Source organism: Microchirus variegatus (genome assembly GCF_963457635.1).
Source record: "Microchirus variegatus genome assembly, chromosome: 2".
NCBI lineage: Eukaryota > Metazoa > Chordata > Actinopteri > Pleuronectiformes > Soleidae > Microchirus > Microchirus variegatus.
In genome coordinates, this window is record NC_139803.1 from 16,066,738 (window position 1) to 16,090,046 (window position 23,309).

At 40.6% G+C, this 23,309-nt stretch overlaps 1 protein-coding gene across 2 annotated transcripts; it reads right to left on the reverse strand.

Moving 5' to 3' along the window:
- Nucleotides 1-617: 617 nt before the first annotated feature.
- esrra (estrogen-related receptor alpha) lies at nucleotides 618-16,694 on the reverse strand. 2 transcript variants are annotated; one of them, XM_083908383.1, is made up of 9 exons: nucleotides 16,500-16,694; nucleotides 16,346-16,412; nucleotides 14,703-14,804; nucleotides 7,248-7,622; nucleotides 6,009-6,125; nucleotides 5,792-5,905; nucleotides 4,929-5,096; nucleotides 3,915-4,184; nucleotides 618-3,435 (listed from the first exon to the last, which is right to left on the reverse strand). In XM_083908383.1, the coding sequence occupies exons 4-9, from the start codon at nucleotides 7,615-7,617 to the stop codon at nucleotides 3,182-3,184; spliced, it is 1,293 nt and encodes a 430-aa protein (XP_083764509.1). In that variant the 5' UTR covers nucleotides 7,618-7,622; nucleotides 14,703-14,804; nucleotides 16,346-16,412; nucleotides 16,500-16,694; the 3' UTR covers nucleotides 618-3,181. The 2 variants fall into 2 exon arrangements, with proteins under 2 accessions (XP_083764509.1, XP_083764510.1); XM_083908384.1 differs by lacking the exon at nucleotides 16,346-16,412.
- Nucleotides 16,695-23,309: the final 6,615 nt, after the last annotated feature.

A 23,309-nucleotide genomic window follows, 5' to 3' on the forward strand; every position in this document is an offset into this window, starting at 1 on the left:
TTATGAATGGACAACATTGTTTATATTTAATGAGTAACTTAAAATGCTGTCTAACAGCCACAAGGGGGAGCCTGTTTCTTTCCAGTCATTCCAGGACCTCAAGATTCATAATGCATAGAGTTTGATGTAAATTGATTTAATATCTTACATTTGTTGACTAAAAATATTATTCCTGATGCAAAAAAAACGTGTTACTTACCATTATTCTTTATTATTACTATTGGATAGGATAATTGTGACATGCAATTTGTCATAAGTTAAGCTTGCGTCAAAAAATCGTCACTTTCTAAAAGTTAAAACCTTGTGAAGTTGATAGTTTCAACATGATCGTACCACCCTCATACAACAAAAGAAGCAGCACACACAAACACACAAAAAAACCACAAACTGTCCACAGTGAGAGACGAGACCAGTGATATGCTGTGGTGGTGGTGTGTCCGTTTATTACACAACACAAAGCACCTACAATAGTCCACTCCCTGTGACAGGCAGTGGAAGATCTCACTTTCTTTTTCTTTTTTTTTTCACAGTGATGTTTTTATGTGGACATGTTTAGACAAGGACATCGAACCGTTTTCTCTAAAATGGAAAAAGAAAAAAAAAGTAGCCTACACAGAAATTCACAGCCAATATCACACAGAAAAAATAAAGCAGTGTCAACAAATAACAGTAAATTGAGTAAAAAATAGAATTTAATCATTTAAATAGTCTTTCAAAATACAAACATTGATTTGAACGTCTAAATAATATAACGCTTAGTAGCTATTCTTCATTATAACTGGTAATGTTAAATGTACACTGTGGCTATACAAGGAAATGTGTGAGGTTTGGTACTTTATTGTATTGCTCATTTATATTAATGCATACATATTTAATAGAAACTACAAATGACTCTTTAAAAAAAAAAAAAGTATTTTAAACAGTGCCAATGCACATCAACCCGCCTTTAGCTCAAACCAGCGTACCTAAAACATGTTTGTATGCTAATGAAAGAAAAAAGTTACCCTTTGCGTGACAGACAAAGATTTAAAAGCTTTAGTTCAACCCAGGCGTGTGTCGTATGTGTTTGTTCGTTTCAGAAATCTGATCACTATTCGGGAAATTCGGTTAGTAAACGAATTAGAGTTATAATCATGTAGGAATTTAGGACTATGTAAGCAATCAGTGAATTGGAAAAATCTTGTGTGCTGTCTTCAATTTGCACCATCAATCCTGCGGAATACACAATCCTGTACGAAAACAGCTGCGAAAGACAACAGGACATTGAAACGTACCGAATACTCAAATTTGAATGTGGCCATGTGGTTTTTGCTCGCCCACCCCCTCCCCCTGTAACCTCACTGTGCATCTAAAGTGATCCCTAAGTGACCATCAGCTTTTCAAAAAAACACACAACGGCTGCACGTAAGAAAAACGATTTGCATTGAAAACCATGAATGAAGAGCTTCATTCCAATACCAAACCCACAACAGTGCGTCACAATGTCAATAAAACACCTTTTAAATCCCAGAAAGGAAAACGTAAAAAAAAAAAGAAGTCTTTTTCAAGTCTTTACAAACGTGGGGAAGTTGAAGAACGTGCTGGCTTTTCATCTTTCACTATAAACGGCATGTTTCTGCCTTTTTAAAACGGAACTGTACATGGCTAAAAGACGTGGACGTTATTGTTTTCAGGGATCGGATTCTTTTTTTTTTGCCGTCAGACGCTGCAGCTGAAGCGCACTATAACCGTCATTTATATTGCAAGTATACAAACCTGCTGTACAGCGAGTGGGACTTAAAAGAACGCAGTCAGAAAAAGGTCTCAACATCCAAAAAATGTTGCGCATGTTGCATTTCTCGTTGCCTGCAGCCCTTTCGAGGGGCACTAACAAGTTCAAGTTCGACGCGTCTCTACGTACAGAAACCTTTTATGCTGCTGCAGAAAAGGCAGCATAAAACCTATAAATTATACATCATGGATTAGTGTTATACGTTACATCCCACACATGACAGTCGGATTTGTCTTTTTTTTAACAGCACAGACAATAAAAATGGTTGGATCTAGTGGAGGAGATGATTTTAAATAATAATTTAAAAAAAAATTCTAACCACTTATGTTGCCACACTGGCTTTCATGTCAGAGCTGCATTCTTCCCTGATTTCAGTGTAGCTCATTGGTTTTGACTGCACACGTACGCACATGCCTCCATATATGGAAGCCACCTCTTTGTGTGTCAAAGGGATTTACATACAACACTGACGAAACATGACCTTCCAAGAGGAACATGTTACGAGTACACAGTCTTCATATGCTCTTCTCCTTGGACTACAAATCAACTTCGTATAGAATCCTGCTCCTACTACGTACACCAGTGGTTCTCAATTCCAGCATTTAAACCCCAAAATGTGCTGCTGCTGCTGCCGTTCTCTTTAACCAGGTTTATTTTTATTCACGCCAACTCACCTGGCATCAATGACCCAAAGCTGGCTCTCCGCTAGAAGCTAGCACCTGGGGTCCTGAGAGTGGAGAACTACTGATGTACACAAACACACACACACAACTAGAGGTCTCACCATTTTTATCCACATTTTAAATTGCAACAGACACTAATGAAGTCGTTTATATTGCTTTTAACATATTGCAAGTAATTCCTATGAATTTGCCTACAATGGCACACTAAAGTATAGTTAATACAAGCACTCCATGTGCACATCAATCTGACACCACGCTGCATCCCTCAAGTCATGTTTTGCCAAACATTTCATCATGGCTTTCATGAGTAAATGCTGCGTTATCATTTAAAAAGTTCAGGGAACCGTGTCGTCGCAGTCTGTTCTTAGGTGTCTAAGTGTTCTTCAGTGGCTGCACAAGCGCAGACTGATGCCGTGAGGGAGCACGCCATGGAAATAGTTGAAACTATTTAGGGATTGATGTGTTGTCACTCTGGGGATCTTGAAGCCTTTAACTGCAGTTTGGCAGTTACATCTTATTCTAAGCAGTGCATTCCCACTTAGAGACGATACACAAGTTTTTCTTTTTTTTCTTTTGTTGTATTCTTTTTCTTTCTTCATGTAGGATCATTTTCATTAACTCTCTCCCACAACTGTCCTTTCTCTTACATCGCTCATCTACTTTAGAAGATCAGATCTCTGTTGGGTCTTTTCCATCACGTCCTCTCAGCCTCTGCCGATTCTCTGCTCTAGGGAGAGTCCATCATGGCTTCCAGCATCTCCAGGAACAGTTTGTGCATGGGTACACCTCCGCGGGTTTTGATGCTGTAGAACGTGGTAAGGGCTCGGCCGGCAGTTTGCCGGAGGAGAGGCAACGTTAAGAGGAGGCGTCCTGCGCGCTGGGGGTCGTCCGGGCGCCGCTGACACTCCAGCTCCAGCAGCGCCTGATGGAGGAGGTCCCTCAGCTTCTGCACAGCCTCCATATCCTCAATGTAAACAGAGTCTGGAGAGAGAACATCAACATATGGATTAAAATATGACCAGGAATGAGAATTTACAGGATTAGGTCAGGTAAAATTTATGAAATAACATAATATCCATCCATTTTCTACCGCTTTATCCTCCGCAGGAGGGTGCTGCGCCAATCTCAGCTGATGTAGGGTGATAGGCGGTGTACACCACATAGAGAGATAAACATCCACTTTCACACTCGCAACTAAGGTCAGTTTAGAGTGTCAAATTTGCCTAATCGCCATATTGCATCTTTTTGGACTGTGAGGAAACCAGAGAACCTGGAGAAAAAGGAGAACATGAAACTCCAAGCACAAGGGTTCCTTGTTCTGACTGGGTCGCGGACTGCTCTGCTGTATATTAATATGTGCAGAGCCTGTTTTGGTCTGTTCATGACAAATTAAATAGATAAAGAATATACCACACATGATGAAGACCCAAGTAAAAATACAAACACGCAACAAATTGTACCTGAGTTAGTCAGTGCGATAGCTTTAAGCATGACAAATTCCTCCCGGTCCACATTTAGCGAGCGGAAGCGACGAGCGAGTTGACTAATTGCTGCGTTTAGCTCCGTCAGCCCTGCGATGCGCGACATCTCCTCGTCGAGGACGAAATCCTCCGCGAACACCACCTCGTCCTCGCAGCCGAGCGAGCGGTACGCGACGCCCAGCACCAGCACCTCCAGCCACACCGACTGCAGCACAGACATCTGGTCTGCGAGGGAAAGTGACAGGAAGCCTGCACAGAAGAAGAACACGAGATTATGAATGGAACTGGCAGTGCTCACACTTTATGCCAAAGTAAACCCGGGGTCTTTTGTCAGCTGGTTATGCAACTCCAGCTTGTAATACAGACAGAGGTGGGGGGGGGGGGACAACAATAGCAGATGTGAGGAGACAGTCCTGCAACAGCAAATGTCTCTGAAACAGCAAAGAAGGAAAAAGAAGAGGTGGGAAACAATTAGATTTTTAAGTGCATCCTTATTTCTCGAGCAAGACTACAGAAAAAAATCAATACCCAGAACATTCATAGTGATTCCATGGAATCGTCTAAGAGTGCACATTAATTACAAGCCAAGTTTCCGCTTGGCCATGGGCCATTCACTGAACTATATATGCAGAGAGAAATTGATAAATAATAATTGAGCCCTCTGAATCCTGCATCTGCTCTCCGAACACACACACACAAGCGGACTCGCGCAAATACACACAAGTTAATTTACTGTATTTGCTTTTGATTTAATCTGATGGATTTTATTTTTAACACTTGATTTTGTTGTACCTCTAACCTTCACAATGTCAGCAGAATCAAGTTCACACAGGCCATTTATAATCTTTAGTATTCTTGTTCTAAAAAAATTCAAAGCCCGATTGAAATATGACAAAGCATGTTTCCTCCCAGGTCAGAGAGACTGGATCGCTGCATCTCTTCCACCTGCTGTCACTTCCACTGCCTGTTACTCCACTCTCTGCGCCCCCTTACCTGGAATGTGTTTGGCCCATCCGATGATGACCACCAGCTCGCGGTCGGCGAGGTCACAGAGGGTGGTGAGCGTCCGCTGGGCTGTGTCGGGCTGCAGAGGGTCGGGCATGGCGAATAACTTCTCCGGCTCTGCCACTAGGAGGTGAGAGACGATGATGTTGGAGGAACCTGTGACGCCAAACGCAATCGTATCATTTCATGGGTTAGCTTGAGACTTGCTGATTGTTGAGTTAATGGCCCCCTTAGTTGAAATCCAGCTTGAGACATGTCTACCAGACACAGCCACTTAATAAATGTCTCACCAAATAAAATCCACAACTGCTTAAATCTATTTTATCTTGCAGATGCCTATTCCATCTAAAACTGATGTTTGTCTCACTTTGTGTACTGCTCAATCCCTACACCAAAGGCATGTTTTTACATCATGGCACACAGGAGTGTCATCACTTCAGCAGTAACATCCTCTTTCTCTCTGACTGTAGATTTCTTTGTTGCCAGTAGATGGTGCCCTTTTCAATCCAAAGGGTTTAAAGCATTTGTGTATTCCTTTTTATGCTCTTACCACTTGATGTTTCACATCTCACTCAGGGGAGGCAAAGGAAAGGAAGGGGTCACAAATAAACAGACCACTTTTATATTGTTTTTAAAGCTGCTGTAGTAAAAATATGGTGTTAACCAGCAATTAACGGCCTAGCAGCAGCAGCACACTTCTAACCACAGAAAAGAAGCAATAAAACAATCCTTAAACCAAAGTCTAATGTCAAATCTAGTGTGAGCTGGCTCCACTTTTGTGATGTTGCAATAGTGGCACCTACAGTTAATATTAAAACCATAAAAAACATGTCATAAAAAGCTAACCCCACCTTTTTCATTCTCCTTCATCAATGGTAGAGGAGCACTCTGGTACGTTGCGTTCTCCACCTCTGGACGCCTTTTGTACTTCTGTCTTCCACCTCTGACCCTGTCCAGACGAACTCCTGCATGGGTGAGACGTACGAGTTATTGTGATGAATGCTGGAAAAAAACAGAATAAACATGATTAAAATAACTATTCACTGACAGGCCGAGGACACCACTCACCCTCCTTCAGCATGCCTACTTTGAGGCACTTGGTGAAGCGGCATGCCTGGCAAGCCTTTCGACGCCTTTTGGTGATCTCACACTCATTTGATGCTGGACAGCTGTATTCAATGTTACCTTTAAAGGGATAGAAGAAAAGGTTGAGAGGATGATTGAGACTTACAGACATGAATGATATTCCACCTCCAACCTTCAACCTGTCCATCCCTAGACCCTTTAAACGTAGTCTACGCCTGCCTGCCAACAAAATGTTCCATCGCAACAGTATGCATTGTGCAGCCTGTGCTACGTGACTGAGATTTTTGTTTAACAGCCCAGTATAAACTAGATGGAGTGGTTGTAGTGACGGTGTGCTGAGGCATGACAAAGAATAATACCATTAAGACGTGATGTGGGTCCTTTATCACTGCCGGATTTCTCAAGGCATTTCAAGCGCAGCAGAAACATGAGAAATCTCACTTCCGATGAATGCATTAATCCTTTTCGATTAAAATAAACACCATTCTGACTGCTATTACATGACATACAGTAAGTGTAGATTAGAGGGGTCACTGAGACGCATTATATTCTTATTATTTTACATTATTTGTATAATTTCCCTTTTTAATTCCATTTAGTTTGGCTTCTTTCACATTACATTTTTTTTTATTAATGATTATACTTTGATTCTGGTCTTCTTTTCAATCACTGTTTCTTATGCTATGTGTTAAGAGTGCCTTCAATCCACCTCTTTGTACAAATGAAATGCTTTATAAATAAAAACTGCCTTGTTATGACATACTTCATAATAGCATTAGTGCTCACTAAATACATTCTTTTCACAGATTTAATCATCCATCTTCTACCGCTTTATCCTCCACATGAGGGTCACAGGGCGACAGTTCGCCAGTCCATCACACCTATGGTCAATTTAGAGTGTTCAATTTACCTAATCCCCCATATTGCAATGTAACTAAATCTGCTCTTATGGTTGAGCGGTTAATAAAAGCCTTTGGTAAACTGCTGTTGTTTTTTTAAATGTGCTTTATAGATCAATTGGATTGGATTGGATTTGTGGAAACTATTATGAAGACATGGCAGAACATATATTCTGAACTGTGGACAAATCCCAATTTAAAATACATGAAAAACCAATCACTATAACACAGGAGAGAGCAGTCAGTGTCCAATTTAACAAGATTTAATTTCTACAACTGGTCACTGCTGGTTCAGATATGCAGACACTTAAGTTTAACAAACCTTGAATGGTCCTCTTGAAGAATGCCTTGCAGGCCTCACAGGATGCCACACCATAGTGGTAACCTGAAGCCACATCTCCACATACTAAGCAGAGCCTCTTGGGTAACGTGCTGAGGGCGTACTTGCATCGCCCCGCTCCGTTTCCAGTGGAGCCCTCCTCTGCTCCATCACCTCCCTCGTCTTTGAAGTGGCAACGCAGCGCCGGCGTGTAGAGCGGCGGCGAGTACCGCTTGGTGCCGTCTCCTCTGGTTCCACTTTGAGAGGAGTCCGAGGAGGCTCCGCCAGGACTGATGCGACCTCCCCCTCCTCCCTCGGGGCTACTCGGTTCTGCCTTTATGTAGACATCTGACCGACGGTCCCTGGAAGACATGACGTCTAGAGGGGAGACATTAAAGAAAGGTCAAATAATTCCAGTTAAAGGACTTTTTTTGGATGACATTTTTGTTAGAGATGATCAGATACTGGTCAAAATCACTGTATTGGATATTGTAACAAGAAAAACCGGAAAATACATAAACCTTTTTGGCACAGGCTGTAAAAAGAGACATGAGCCATCAATGTCTTGTGACCAGAATGTGAGTGAGGGCTGCACATGTCTGCCACACTGCGGTCATTCTGTCAGCTGTGTGGACTTATTTTTAACTGAAAGAAGAAAGGTGTTATTTGGGTTATGGCGAGGTGGTAAACGCACCGGCACAAATTTTCTACTGACAGCTTAGCAGTGTAAAAGATTTCTGCATCGGACTGATATCAGAACCAGTCGATAATCAAGGTTGTGATATAAAAAAGTGGCATCAAGTCATCTTTAAAGCTATCTTCATACCACCACACTCACTCATTTGGACTGAAAGAGGATGGATGGAAACGTGCCAGTAGTACTAGTTTCCATAACTAGCTATACACCAACTGCTGTTTACACTTACACTTACAGTAGGAAGAAAAAGGAAAATAATCTGAATTACACAAAACCAGATAAGGATTTCACCCAGGTGTGTCCTGGTTATTTCACATGGTGGTCATTTATCTTTCCAGCATGGACTATGAAATGTACTAAATAACTGTATTTTTATTATTATTATATAGGTCTTGCAATTCCCTTCTTTTATTCTTCAGCAGATCGTAAGTCTGTGTCTTTCTGTGCCATTGTGTTCCTCAGAAATGCTTAAAAGCATTAAACGAAGATTTTTTTACAACTAGAAATAAAGTATATAGCCCTGAAACCCTCCCCACAGTTCTGAGTCTTTCCAAGGTGACCACAAGGTCGTCATGCTCACGCACAGAGCCAAGGTTTTCCTGTTTGACATAATTTATGTTTTAAGTTAGGCAGTAACACAATGGCTTACCTGCCAATTACTTTATATAGACACTGCACTTTTTCAAATTCGGCCCCTTACAACTTCACCTGAAAAATCTAACATAATGAACATAATTAGGAAATGATTAATCAATTATCAATGAACGGATTAAACTACAGACCCACAGGTCCAGAATTACAGTGTATTGTTATAGCCACAACAGTTTCTCAGCTTTTTGTTGTTTAAGTTGTTGGTGCAAACTTATAGGTCATGATCCTCCTTTATCTCCCTGTAAAACAGTTGCCTGAAGCAGAATCACAGCAGCTACAAACACTGGAACACCGCTGTGTGCTGCCCTTGGGGCTGCAACAGTGATCACAGTTCCAAGGTGGGCAGCAACACAGACCCGCAGATGGCGCATAAGAGATAGTGTATATTTTGCCAGTATGTACCACAGCAAGTCTTTTGTTGTTGTTGTTGATGATGATGTTCTTGGCTGTCTTGCAGTCAGTGTAACTTTAATCAGTTGTGTTTCTGGTCGTTTGTTCAGGGTCACTTTCACTGGGTTTCACAACAACCACAGACTGTACAGGCGATGTGTCACTCAAAGCATCGAAGGTGATTCAAGAACTCTGTAATTCCCATTAGGAATTATTCCTTGGGCTGGCTTGATACCACTTTTTCTTGCAGATACCAAAACAGAAATCACAATGGTGAGTATTATCTACCAACAAAATTTGATACAGTTGGTTAACACCTACCAAGCCATTAATAATACAGGAGTTCTGATGCATATGCTACCTAATCTTAAACAGCCATTTCTGTATATATATAATGCTGCTTTTTATTTATTTCTTTAAAGGAAGTCTACACAGCTGACTTGATTACTTCATGTGCCTCACCTCTTACTCACATTCTGGTCACATGACACTGACAGTGAAGCATTTATATGATTTTAGGGGTTGATTTGGATTATACTGCACTAGTATCAGACCAGCACCAATATTCAAGTATTGTATCACAGCCAGCCCTATTAATGAATTAACGTTTCTTTTCCACTTCTCATACCATTAGCTTAGTGTTGTGCACCATTGCTCTTTGACCCCACAGTGGCTCCCAATCCCACTCTCACACGCAAAACGCACAGCCCATCTGTCAGAATCAGTCTGGCCAAGAGCAGCACCAGGAGACATTCTCCTACATCAATAGGCCATCAGAACATCCATTCAGTTTTTCATGTCCTCAAAAGGAAGGCTTAAAAACTCAAATTAGTTTCAGCTTTAGCCATGCATGTTTTCATGTCAGCCATGCAGTTCTCAGACCTGCATTTTCTGTGAACCTGTCACTCAGACTGTGTGGGCACCTGAATGCACTTTGCATCCCACTAATTAAAAAAATCAACCCACACTACCCTGCAGTGAATCTCTACGATCAACTAAAATTAATTATTATATCAAACATGGCTTTCATACAAGGAAAACATTCTTGTGTCACTGTTTTAAACGGTGCTCTCACGGCACCAAAGTCCATCGAGGAAAAATCATTGATTTAACATCACATAAGTAGTTTCCGATCCATTGTTGCCTCCACCATTAAGTTCAAATTAGTAATTTTGTGGCTTTGCCATTTGAAATCATTTGTTCAAACTTAAGTGACAAAAACATACCGAACAAGGCTGCAGGAGAACAGCAGCAGATGTGTCCATACGAGCTAAAAATGCTGCTGATTTTCTCTAAGGACTTTAGTGTGGGAGAATAGGCCTTTTATCAACTTCAGCTTCCAGTCACAGGAGGCTGCCTAATGGCGCTTTTCTACGACACAGTTCCAGCACGACTCGACACAACTTTTTTTTGCTTTTCCAATCGCAATAGTACATGGTACTTTTTTCAGTACCTGGTCTGGTGAGGTTCCAAGCCAGCTGAGCCTATACTAAATGTGACGTGGACAGACACTGATTGCCAGAAAGTGTTGTCACTGGAAGAGTGCGACGTCTGACACAAGAATCAAACCAAACAATGCCAAAACATATATTAATCTCCTACAATGTGTAAAATCTCAACATTTAACAGAGGAGTCCAGTGTATTTAGCCACCATCACCTCTGACTGCGTCATGGGCTCATACGCCCACACTTCAAAAAACCTGAACTATCCCTTTAATGCAAAAGTTTGCTTTTGAACAATTGAAGATGCAGTCTAAATAGTTTTAATGCTGTTAAGACCAGATGGTGATTTTCTCAAGCATGCATACTGCAATTACCAGCCTCTTAACAACTTTGTGTTGCATCAGCTGGGCTCATAATCCAGTTGCAGTGTATTACAATAGAGTACATGCTGTATAATTAAGTGTTTCAAAAACATGCTTATGGACATTTCAACGCTCCAGTCACTCATTCTGCACATACTATTTATGCTGTAATGCTTGGTACAGACTAGTTTGGATGACTGACAGGGCGTTTGGTATATATATTATACAGTAATATATACATAACTGAAAAAAAGTCTGAAAAACTCTTACAAATGTGTGTCATTTATAAAGATGAGATTTAATAGCAGCATTTGGGGTAAGACTTGGAAGGAGTTTGACTCTCTGTACTTGCAGTTTTACTTTCATATTTTAAACTGCAGAGTTCACCACAGTGAGCTAAATGCATTTAGAGCCTTTACACACATTAGCCTTTACCCTGAATAGTCTCAGACTGAGTCGTGATCTGTGCTGGAAGCCGTTTGTCAGAATTATTACCTTCACCGAGGAGGCTGTCCTTTTTACGGTGTTCATCCGTTTGTTTGTCAGTCAGTTTGTAAGCAGCATAACTCAAAAGGTAAAATATGGATTTGGAGATATATCCTGGGGATGTAGGTTATGGCACAAGGAAGAAATTATTTGATTTTAATAGTTAGCCAGATATGGGTTAAGTTTTTAGATAATGAACATGAAAAAAAAAAAGGTTAACCTTGAAAGATAGGGAAGTGACACTGTGGGAAACGGATAACATATTGCAAAGGTTTGCACTCTCCAAGTGCTTTCTTCAGTTAATACACATTTACATACATAACATGCCATCACATCTTTGCACAAATACATATAATTATCAACCTACACAGCAAAATATAATCAAAGCTAATGCACAAGATACACTAAAAACAAGGTATAGAAGTTTGTGTGCTTTACACATGATACATTAAGCATATATTAGGACCTTTTACCTGATATCGAGACACTGATTTAGTAACTTGCTTGATTGAGCTTTGATCATTTTAAATTTATTGCGAGGGCAGATTACCCAATCCTATAGTGGCTGCTAGTCCTACACTTAAACTGGAGTTTGCCCTTGTGGACCTGATTGTCGTCCTGTTTGACAAGAGACAGGGGTGTCACAACCCTGTTTAAAGTTTACCTCACTCAACCTGAGTTTACAAGTGCTGAGAAAGAGTCAGTGTCATAAGTACTAATGATACAGGAGGACAGATATGAGCTAGCCCAGTCTCTCAAAGCAGCACAGATCCCGGTCTGTCTGTCTGACTGTACCATGTGCACCGCTGGCCACTTCGACATCTGCTTTACCAAATAAGAAGCAGCTTTCACTGTGGTTAAAATGTTGAAACACCACCAAAATGATGAATGGCTGTTTTATTGTTTTGGTGAACGCAAAATATAAGCTGTGTGAGCAACTGGGGTGCGTCGTTTCTCCGTTTAACTCGCCATAAAAAAGTGTCGCGTGTACTTAGATGTACCAGCATGTTTGGGGGTAACATTAGCATTAGCGCTACCAACAACATACTACTGTAGGTTAGCCCTACATGTAGCTAACTAGGCTAGCAGCAGCTAGCGCTAATCCTGACTGACCTCTCTCTCCTCCCGGGACAGTGGGTTATTTTTGTCTCAATAACCTTGGCTAGAGCGCGTCTTACCTGAGAACGGCGACTAGTACAGGACTTAAGCGTCTCCACGGTGAGATAACATGACACGGGTTTGACACAGAGAGAGTCCGCTTCCAGACCAGACTGCCAGCGGCCGCCGCTAGCTCGTGTTTGGCTCAGGTTGATGGGCCGGGCTACAATCGGCTTTCCCTAACAGCTGGTAAACGATAAACGGATGGATGTGCTGGAGCTCAAACACGCCAATGCAATGAGCAGCATTACATTACCTGACAGCAAACGTCACTGTTTATTTATTTAATTATTTATCTACTTATTTAATTAATTAATTTCTTAACCTCTATTCTGTTCTTATAATGGGGGAAGCAGGTATTTGTTTTGAGGTGATATTGTGCAAAGTATGTGGTCTTAAGAGATGCCACTTTTAGTGTGCGAGTATCAGTCTCCTTTTTAAAATTAAAATTAAAATATTACTTTTAAAGGTCCAGTATGTGAGAATGAGTGGCATCTACTGGCGAGACTCGCTGATTTCAATCCAGAAAGGATTTTGACCCGACTCGCCTCGGCACGGCACAGTTATTTTGCTTTTCCATTAGCGATAGTACCTGGTATCTGGTACTTTTTTAGTATAGAGACGATTCTGTTTAATATGTCATCAGACTGCCGTCACAGGAAGAGGCATGAGGAAGAAGTCTGACACAAGTAATCAAAGTGAACAATGCTGAACTATAGATCAGTTAAAAAGACTTAACAATCCCGAGAACGTGGGTTAATCTCCAACATTTAGCAAGGGAATGTCTAAAATCTGAATATTTAACAGAGGAGTCTGGTGTATTTAGCAACAGCGCTGCTGAAAACATCACAGACCCTGCTGCTGTGTTTCGGTTTGAGTCTGTGCTCCGATCATGAAGGAAGTACTGAATCCAATCTTTTTAATTAACTGACTGAATGATTCAGTACATCGAAAATAACTGTCACTAGTCTGTGTGTACTGTTACTGAGTATTAGATCAGCTCATCCCTAGTTTCTATTGCAAACTCAACAAAGGCTAATATAAAGCATGTCCATAATTAAAGCTGCAGTAGGCAGGATCTCTGGGGAAACCAATGACCCAACCACTGGTCAGCCTGTCCTTCAGCTGATGAGACAGATTTCAATGCTTTTATTGTCCAGTTTTTAGACTCCTTTTAAGGTTTATTTGCAACATTGGCAGTTGGGGCCAGTGATGCAGGTGTGATCATTCTGCCAAGTAGGTGCAGTGTAGTCTTTCTCTTCACTGTCCTGGGATTGGTCAAAGCCTCCTGTGATGCAACAGATTTAGTTGTGAGGCTCTAAACAGACTCTATACAGAAGTGTCATTTTGTCTTCCAGGCCACTTGATTTCCTTTTGCAGATTATTAAGAATTTATTGGTAAACGGCACCAAATAAAATCCTGCTATTAATAGAACTATCAGCGAATTATAGCCATCAATTTTAAGCCAGACAGAATTTGACAAGTCCACATCATAAATGGAAACGTCTGACTCACTTGGTCAGTTTTTATTTTATTTTCTTGATGTCAGGCGTCAGGCTTTCCCCTCGTGTTTGGCACCACTTTTGATTCCTCTGGATCCAAATCACAGCTGGAAGCGTATTATTTTCCCACCATGCTGCATACAGTATCCCAAACCCAAGTAGCACTTAAATTATGGTTATTATCACTGAGTACTTTAGCCTGATACCTTGATTGCTCTTTTCTCCTCACAATCACCTCTCGTTTCTCCTTTCCATTCCATGTGTCTCATTTATCATTTGATGGGGGGGGGGGGGGGGGGGGCAACCACAGCCCACACTTGCAATGTGTCCACGTGTAATTAATTCAGAACAAAAGACCAAATGGTATATAGTGTCTATGGTGTCTGTGTAGCAGCTGCTTCTGCTTTTGAACTGCTTGATTTCAACAGAAATGTGTCATATTCTATCCAAAGACCACATATAAAAATGCCGTCTTCCGGTTGCAAAATGAATGGATGTAGTCCACATCCATTTCTATACACAGTTTATGATTCTATCACTGGCCACTCTTAATATTTGAGAATGCCAACACTATTAAATAAACCACTCTCCATTGTTCTTGGTGCATTATTCCTTCCACATACTGTACTGTGTCCTTTGACTGCTGTCAGCTCAAGTCATTACATTATATTGATTGAGACGACCCATATACGGACATATATAAGGAGTTGAAACATAACGGCATATAATATTTCATCTGCATAAACGACAATGTGAGAGCGCGTTACCTGTTTAGTGAGCCAGATCTTTAAAGCCTGTACCTCTCTCTCTCACCCCTGGTGGTAGTTCGGTGCTATTGCTTGGGTTGAAGTCTGCAGTTTTCAGGACACCTGCGAAATAAAACAAAATGACACACTGAAGTCAAGAAAGACACTTACTTTTCATCTCTTCTTGCCATTTAAATGCCAGGTGTGTTATTCCTAATGCCACAGTGGCCATAAAAGCTGTTAATAATAGCAGTGCCAGTCCCCCACACATGTCGGACAAAACATTTATATTCACACTTTTTTTCTCCCTCCCCTCTGTGGTAACACATGTGTAAACTTATAACACACCGAAAATATATAACCCACTGTATGCATCCAAATTACTGCACACTGCTGGAGTACCCTCCCCCTTACACTGCGTGACACACTCCAAAGGTCACAGCCACAGGAATGCTTGAAGGACAGACAGAGTACAGCCAACACCTTGTCTCTCACTCAAAGTCGTGCGTTAAGTTGGGTGATAACTCTCTGTAAATAATTACAAACTAGTACTTTTTTTTTCATAAAACACACAACATCGCACACTGTTTTTAAGTTAGTCTTTAAAGTTTGCATTTCTGTCAACAACACAGACAAAAGTGTTGTTTTTTTTACACCCCTGCAGACTTCAAACTTAAGCAACAATACATGTACCTACGGCTGCGACTAACACTTATTTTTTTTAAACTGATTTATCTGTTGATTATTTTGCCGCTTAAACAAGAGAAGTTGTCTATTTTTATTTATAATTTAAAGACACAGATACTGATTAACTGATTTTAACCAATTGCTAAATGTATTCCCAACTATTCTTATAATCAATGAATCGCTGCAGGCCTAATGTGGGTCAGACAGTAATGCTTCAGTCTATACATCACTTTTTACATTTTACAAAGCAAAGTTTTAATGCCGATATCTGGCATGCATGAAGGTATATTAATTGTACTTAATATCAACTCTTAAGGCTGTCACAGCACATGCATGAGCTCTTGTTTCTGTCTCACAGGGTTTTTATCTCCTCTTATCATAGTTTGAGTTAGGGGGCACCAGTGGTCTTTGTCACGGACAATGCACGGACTGGACATAAAAGTCAGCGTGAGAGGGTTTTTAAATACGGCGCACAGTGGAGGAGGCGAGAACAGCAGCCAGGGGTGACCTTGTCTTTACTGATCTCGGAGCGGTTAAAGGTTAATTGCCAAAGTGGATTATGCGTTCAGATCGCCGATCTCAAGCCTGGTCCAGGAGGCTCGGGTTGACTCGCGTAGTTCAGTGTGTTAAGGCGGAATGGAGATTACGTGGGAGAGGACAGTGGTGGTGGACAAAAAGGGGGAACATTTAGAAAAAAGTGTGTACAGTTGAAGAAGTGCGCTCGTGCAGGACTAAGTGTTTTAAGTGAGCGTTAAGCCATAGCATCCCATTCAAACCATTTTTTACCTACAGTCCGTGAATGCATCACATTCAGCTGCCAGAAACGTGTTGTATGTCTCCCGAGCGACTATATTACACGAACAAGCATACGTTTAGATGCATATTAATTACAGTATTGTGGGTTAAATGACGCCATACTGTTATTATTACACAGCTTTTAAACCACTTCTCCCAATAACGTGGCCAAGCGAACTTACAGCTCTGTCAGGCGGATATTGAATGCGCATCAAACAGCTGACATGTCCACGACACGACCCACACAGCCTATATATACAGACACAAAATACTGTATATGTACACCCAGTTATGTGTGTATGTGTAGTCTGTGCATTGTCAACAGAGGACACTTACTGGTAAACGTGAAAACATCACAGGGTTGTGTTTTAGCTCCTCTTCGGCGTGAAGTCAGTCAAGACTGTGCAGCTGACAAGTCCACGGTCGCTTTATTGAACCGCTTTAATGGCGCCGAGTGACTCACATCTCCTCACTGAACGTTACCGTGTAATAACACAGCGACAACGACGAGCGGCGACACAGTCTGTCTAATCCGCCTCTTCGGCTCCGTGGCTTCCTATTATAATTTCTCGTCCTCGGTTCTCTCACAGCTGAGGATGTGCTTACATGTCAGCGTCAGATTGTTACTTCCGGTAAGGCCAGACTTTCACAATAAAACCGTTTCGACACATTTTTTTGGTTTTATTTTTCACCCTAAAGCGACATAAAAACGTCACACGCGAGAGCCGCTCTTAACTACTGGACTACGTGTCACACTTTTACGTTATTATGTTTAGCGAAAGCAACATAGATATTATTTTTAAATACGCGCAAAGTCGGGCGAGTTCCGGCCTCTTCCGGGCTTTCCTGCTGCTGACTTGACGCAGCCCTGTGACGTCAGCGTGTGTGTTTCTCGTGCCTTTTCTTGTCCACTGTGGTTCCGTTACGTACACACGCGCGCACCTTCCACCAACGTCATTAGCATGCAAGCATACGAAGATGATGATGATGATGATGATGATGACGAAGTCCTGTGAGTCGTTAAAATAATGTATATGATCCAGTGGAGCTGGAATACATTCATTTATCTGCTCTCACATCCGGGCAACTCCATTATAAATCAGATCAGACACTATAAAACAAAATAAACCTTCCCCCATTATATTAAATTATTAAATCTCTTGTAATTGGGTAACTTTAACATATTGTATGTTTGTGTTTGAACTCTATCCTTGCATGATATTCACATTTTAACAGAAAATTACCAGAATATACATGATTTATTAATGTAAATTTAAATGATCGTGTATGCCAAAAAGCTGTACAGTGCACACACACCTCTATGGAAAATGTAGTCATGCTGTCGGTCTTGTGACACTGACCGGGCTCAGTATACACAGGGCAGTTGCTAAGGAAGAGAGAGAGAGAGAGAGCAGGGGGAATCTGCAATGACATGAGGGATTTTTACATTTAACACTCGCTGCCTGTGATAATAATGTGTGACCAAACATGTTTAATGGGATGATACCAGTTTAACTGTTTTCCTTTTTTCTGTCTAACTTATTCTGCATGCGTCTTAAAATAGGCTGTCCCTGCACGCGCTCTGCAACACGACTGGTGGCAGCTGGCGCACGCGCGCGCACAAGCACACACACACACACACACACACTGGTTTAGAAATAAGAAAGAAAGTAAGACAGAAAGACAGAAACTCTGGGCTTTTAGTTTTAAGTGTACATCTCCTCTTTAAATGACAGAGATAAAGGTCGTGTTTAAACTAATAACTGAGGCAGGACAGAGCTGCTGTGTGTGTGTGTGTCATGATGTGCTCGCGGGATAGGACTTCCGCGGCGCGTGCACGAGAGGGAAAAACTGACGGCAGTGTCACTGCGACCTTGAAACAAGGTCATTCACTCCCTGCTGCAGACACTGCACTTCTGCGGGGCTGCATCACACTGGTGCAGAGTCTGCATGATCATCCCCTTTATAGAGGACGAAAAAAAACAGCCATAACGGTGCTGTATTCTTTAGATCCCCGTGTCAATGACACTGTTTACATTTGTGTTTATGATATTATCATAATAAGTGTAGCTGTCCAACAGTGTTGCCAGTGATTGTGAGTTTAGCCGCCTGCTGTGGACCCTGTGGTGCTTCTTATGCTGCAGGTCATGACCCCCGGACAGGTGTCAGCTGATGTATAAATACCAAGAAGCCATTTGTGCCACAGAAGGAGTCGCCTTATTAGTCTTATGGTAAACAGCACGGACAGAAAACCACCATATCCAGGCTGCAGTGCCAGGTGATCGTGGTGTTATGGGGGGAGAAGAGCTGTCAAGTGGATGAACTGGTTATAAGGAATACAATGAAAAGATTTCAAGGTTACCACTTGTACTGCAGTGTTTTTTTTAGACGATCCCTATGATAACTATGATATAGTCATCCTAAAAATGATTATACTCATTATTTAATATAAAAAAACACCCCTCAGTATAAACTAATTTATTTGCTAAATTGAATATAGCCCCATGATGTGATCAATTTAAGTGTAATTTATTCACTGAGATGACATATTACAGTCATACAGCCCACATGTGAATGAGAAAAAAAAAAATCCATGGATTATTTCCAACATTTAGTCTGTGTCTCTGCTCTTACAGGGGGGGAAAAATAGCATATGTAAATTGTTTTAAGATGGATTTTCCCTTTAACACCAGGTCATGAGTGTATGGTCTACATCAGCACTATATACTGTATATTTAAAAAAATACTGCCAATTATTTGCCCTCTAGTGACAGCTTGAGGGAACTGCAGCAGCAGTGACGTTATAGCAGCTGAGTGTGTGTCCTCCAGTAAAAGGTCACCCACTGCCACTGCACATCATCACTGTCTGCTGACTTCCTGTTCACAATGCCAGAGCATTGCTGCTGCTGCGCTGCCTTTTTTGTATTTCCTGCAGAAAAGTGTCGCATTTCCAAAAACCTGACTTTCACATAATCCCTGCAAGACTCACCATAAAGACATGGCAACAGGGAGACGCACAGAGAAAAACAGGCTGTCATTTATTTTATTTTAAATTATGCAGGTGGTCCCTTACATAGTTTCAATTCCACATATACTGTGTTTCAGTGAAATGTACCTGGATGTTTGAAAACATCCTGTACTGTTAGGCTGCTGGACAGAGGAAAATGTGTGAGTGTCTGCCCCCTGCTGGCTAAATTCATATATTTAAAAAAAAAAGAGAGAAAAAAAAGGGAGCATTCATTTACCATAAAGAGAAACTGGGGAATCATAAGAAAGCTTCAACCTTCATCAACCAGATATTTTCTGACAGTAGAAAATGTAACAATTCCCCGCAGAAAAGAAGAAGAAAACACACACAAATAAAAACACAAAATGGCTCCAGGCACAATTTGAGATTGCACCACGTTTGTCCTTGGTGCCTTTTTCCAGATTGAAACGCCAAGGTAGAGTTACCAGCCAAGTATCGCTTACACGGGGTCAACTGAGGAGCTGCGGAGCTAGTGATAGGGGCTATATTGATAAAAAATGAAGGGCATGTATACAGTACATACAGTACTGCGTGTACAAAATGCTTTTCAAGTCTTGCAGCACATGCCATTCTCTGCAAGGTCTGGCAATGTCTTTTTATCCTCACTGTTAAATCATAAAACACTTAGTGCACAACTGGAGAGACTCACCGGACATGTATTATTGTGTGTGTCTGTTGTGTAACTTCTTGTCCTGTCTTTGTGGAGTTTTTCCCTCTTCTTTTGTGATGTCCTGCCCCACCCAGCTGTGTTTCACCTGTGTCCTCTGCCTTCAGTCTCTCTATATTCTCCCTATACGCTCTCTTTGTGCCTCTGTGTCTTTGGAGTTGTTGCTCGATTCATTTGCATTTGACCTTCCTGTGTCTAAGCCTTCTTTTTGACGTCAGTTTATCTTTTCTCAAATAATAATCAGTAAACAAGTGTATTGTGCTGTGTTTTTTAATAAACTGTGTTTGTCACATCTCCTCTATTGATTGCCAAGAATTGTTTGTGTGGATTCATGCATTACTGGAAACATGTTTATTCATATATTTCATTTTTAAAAGTTTTTTAAAACCAACAACACTCTTTTATTGGTGTGTATACTGCATTAACCTTTAGATGTGCCTTCAAAAACGGTACATGAACACACAGAAGATATACCACAAATACAATTATATATTAATGAAATTACATATTAATATTAATGCATTTTATAAAAAAAATATAAAAATAATAACCCTTGAATTGCCACATTTTTGTCATGGTGCACCTTAATTTTATGGTCTAAAAAACACAATAAATGAATTATTTTCAATATACTTCGTGCACACTGGGTTATTTTTGGTTCATTTATTTCAGCCTGTGTACAGTGAAGGTGTATAATGTTTTATAAATGATTATTGCTAGATATTATATATTATCAGTCCTCATCATTCATAGCAAACATTAATGATTTTTAAAAGTTTTTTAACCCTTAAATTGCCAAGTTTTTGTCATGATGCATCAACAGTAGTGATTTGAATGGGTTTGTGTGAGTATTTTAGTTAACGTTGTTATTATTCTATATTATTCTAAAAATGAAAGCTAATTGGATTTCAATCATCAAAGACATGAGTAGGAAGTTGACACAAAACTATCCAAAACAGGGGCTAAAGTCCAAATAATTGAAGAAAAGTAATTTGGTGTCAGACTCCCTGGTACAAATAGCTTATTCCATACTAATTTGAATTTGCTATTCTAAAGAATAAACAAACAAAAAAGTTATTATTAAAAATACACGTTTTGGAGAGTCTTGGTCACGACCCTGACCTGAACCCAACAGAGACTGTGACTCAGTGACCTTAAGGGAGACGTTTGCAGCAGACATCCAAAGATATATGTGAGCTAAAGCTGTGCTTAATGCAGGTCTAATCCTCAGCGATACAGACACATCAGTTTGAGGTCGTTCCCGTCATTCATTAAGCACCTTATAATGTAATCAAGTTGTTGTGATTTGTGAAATTGTGATTTTTGTCTGTTAATCAGATCACATGTTTGACCAATGAATGTAGAAGTAAATCTAGAGGGTGACGGTACACTCGTTGGCTCAGCCAACACTATATATATTGTATAATACTGTGTGTATATCTATATATATATATATATATATATATATATATATATATATATAGTACATACAGTATATACACTACCAAAAGTTTGGGGTCACTTAGAAATGTCCTTATTTTTGAAGGGAAAGCACTTTTTTGGTGTATAGAGGCCCATTCCCATCTCTCCAGTGTTCTAATGGTACATTGTGTTTGCTAATCGCGTTAGAAGGCTATTGAATGATGAGAAAACCCTTGTGCAAGCTGAAAACGGTTTTGCTGGTTCTTTGACAAAAGCAAAGTTTGAAGGGCAAAATGATTATCTTGAATAAAAAAAACATTATTTCTAATCTTGTCAATGTTTTGACTATATTTTCTATTCATTTTGCAACTCTTTTGGTGAATAAAAGTATGAGTTTAATGGAAAACACAAAAAAATAGTATAGGTGACCCCAAACCTTTGAACGGTAGGGTATATATATATATATATATATATATACACACACACATAGATTCCTAGGTTTGAAAATGCTGTCCAACTGAGTTTTGTACTTGAATAGTCCTGCCATAACTCCTTCTCAAATGCTGCAATGATATTAAACCCTCAGTGCACTCTTTACCTGTTCACCCATAACTGCACTTGCAGACTACTGTCTTTGATTTTCCAGCCAGCTATGATATGCCTTTCTCCCAAAGATGTGGTGAGGAACACATTTTTCTGTGCAGAGACAAAATCAGAAGAGATATTAGTCAGAGATTCAAACTGCCAGACTCAGGCCCAACAACTTCAAGAGTAATACTGATTTGAGGGCTTGTCAAAAGACCAAAATTGATAAAAAAAAAAAATTAAAAAAATACTTTCAACAGGCTTCCGTCACTGCCAAAGTGACAGTATGTGTAGTTGTTTCCAGAGTAGGGTATATTGGCACAAATAGGATATAACTATACACACAAGTACATTTGTATAAGTGTGTGATTGCTATAGAATAAAAATGGTTTGCTTTTTACCAGCCAAGAGTCTTGTTTTTCGGGAGTTGTTATCTTGAGCTGCCGTGTTTCCTCAGCTGCCCCAAACAGATGAGCATTTACATTACATTGATAAGAGAGGTGACAGGAGGGGGATGGGCTGCATCTGCTGCAACAAATGATTTGTCCTCCAATTGGGCTTGATCAGGCAAAACTATCAGACCTGGCTGAGGGAGTGTTTGTGTGTATTTAGCAGGAGTTTTCACTCATACTCCTACCGGTTTGCAGCCGTCTCACTTTACTAGAGCAGTGACCTGTTTTTCACGTATAGGCACGAACCCAGGTGTGTCAAAGTCAAAGTCAGTCAGCACTTCCTGTATCGTGGCGAATGGGTTGCCATGGTCACGCTGTTTTGAATCCGCAAAACCTTTCGACAACTTTGTTAGCATTGCTAACAAACATATATTATATTATATCGTGTCACCTTGCTGGCAGCTGTGCCTCAGCAAAATATTGTGGCCCTCCACATGATATTAAGTGGGGTGCCACATGTCATCGATTGGGGGACCGCATATGGCCCGCGGGCCGGCAGTTTGACACCTGTGCACTAACCGGTCACAATTGTCTCCAACATTATCTTCATAAAACACATACTTACAATGCAGCTCTGTGTTTACTTCAAAATATTTATTACAGTTTGCAGTACAGTGTGATTAATGCATTTGGCCATCACGGTTGTTTACAAGGCATTTAGAAAAGTTTCGTTACAAACCAACAACATGTAAGAGCCTGTATAATACCCGTGTGATTGTTGGCAGGACGTTTCTGACCAAACAGGTTTTTGGTTATATCGGATTCCTCTTGCTCTGGTGTGTATTAGCAAAAAGCAGTGAGCCCTCATGTGGAGAGAATGGAGGTGCACTTCTCTCTTGGCCCAGTAGAGAGCAGTAGCTCCTCTGAAGTGAAGGGATCATTGGCATATAAAAACACTTATCATCATCTTTGATTAAGGCATACACACTCACATGCTAAAGGGCATTAAATGCAAACCACAAGTGGCTAAGGCATCTGCAATATGTTTTCAT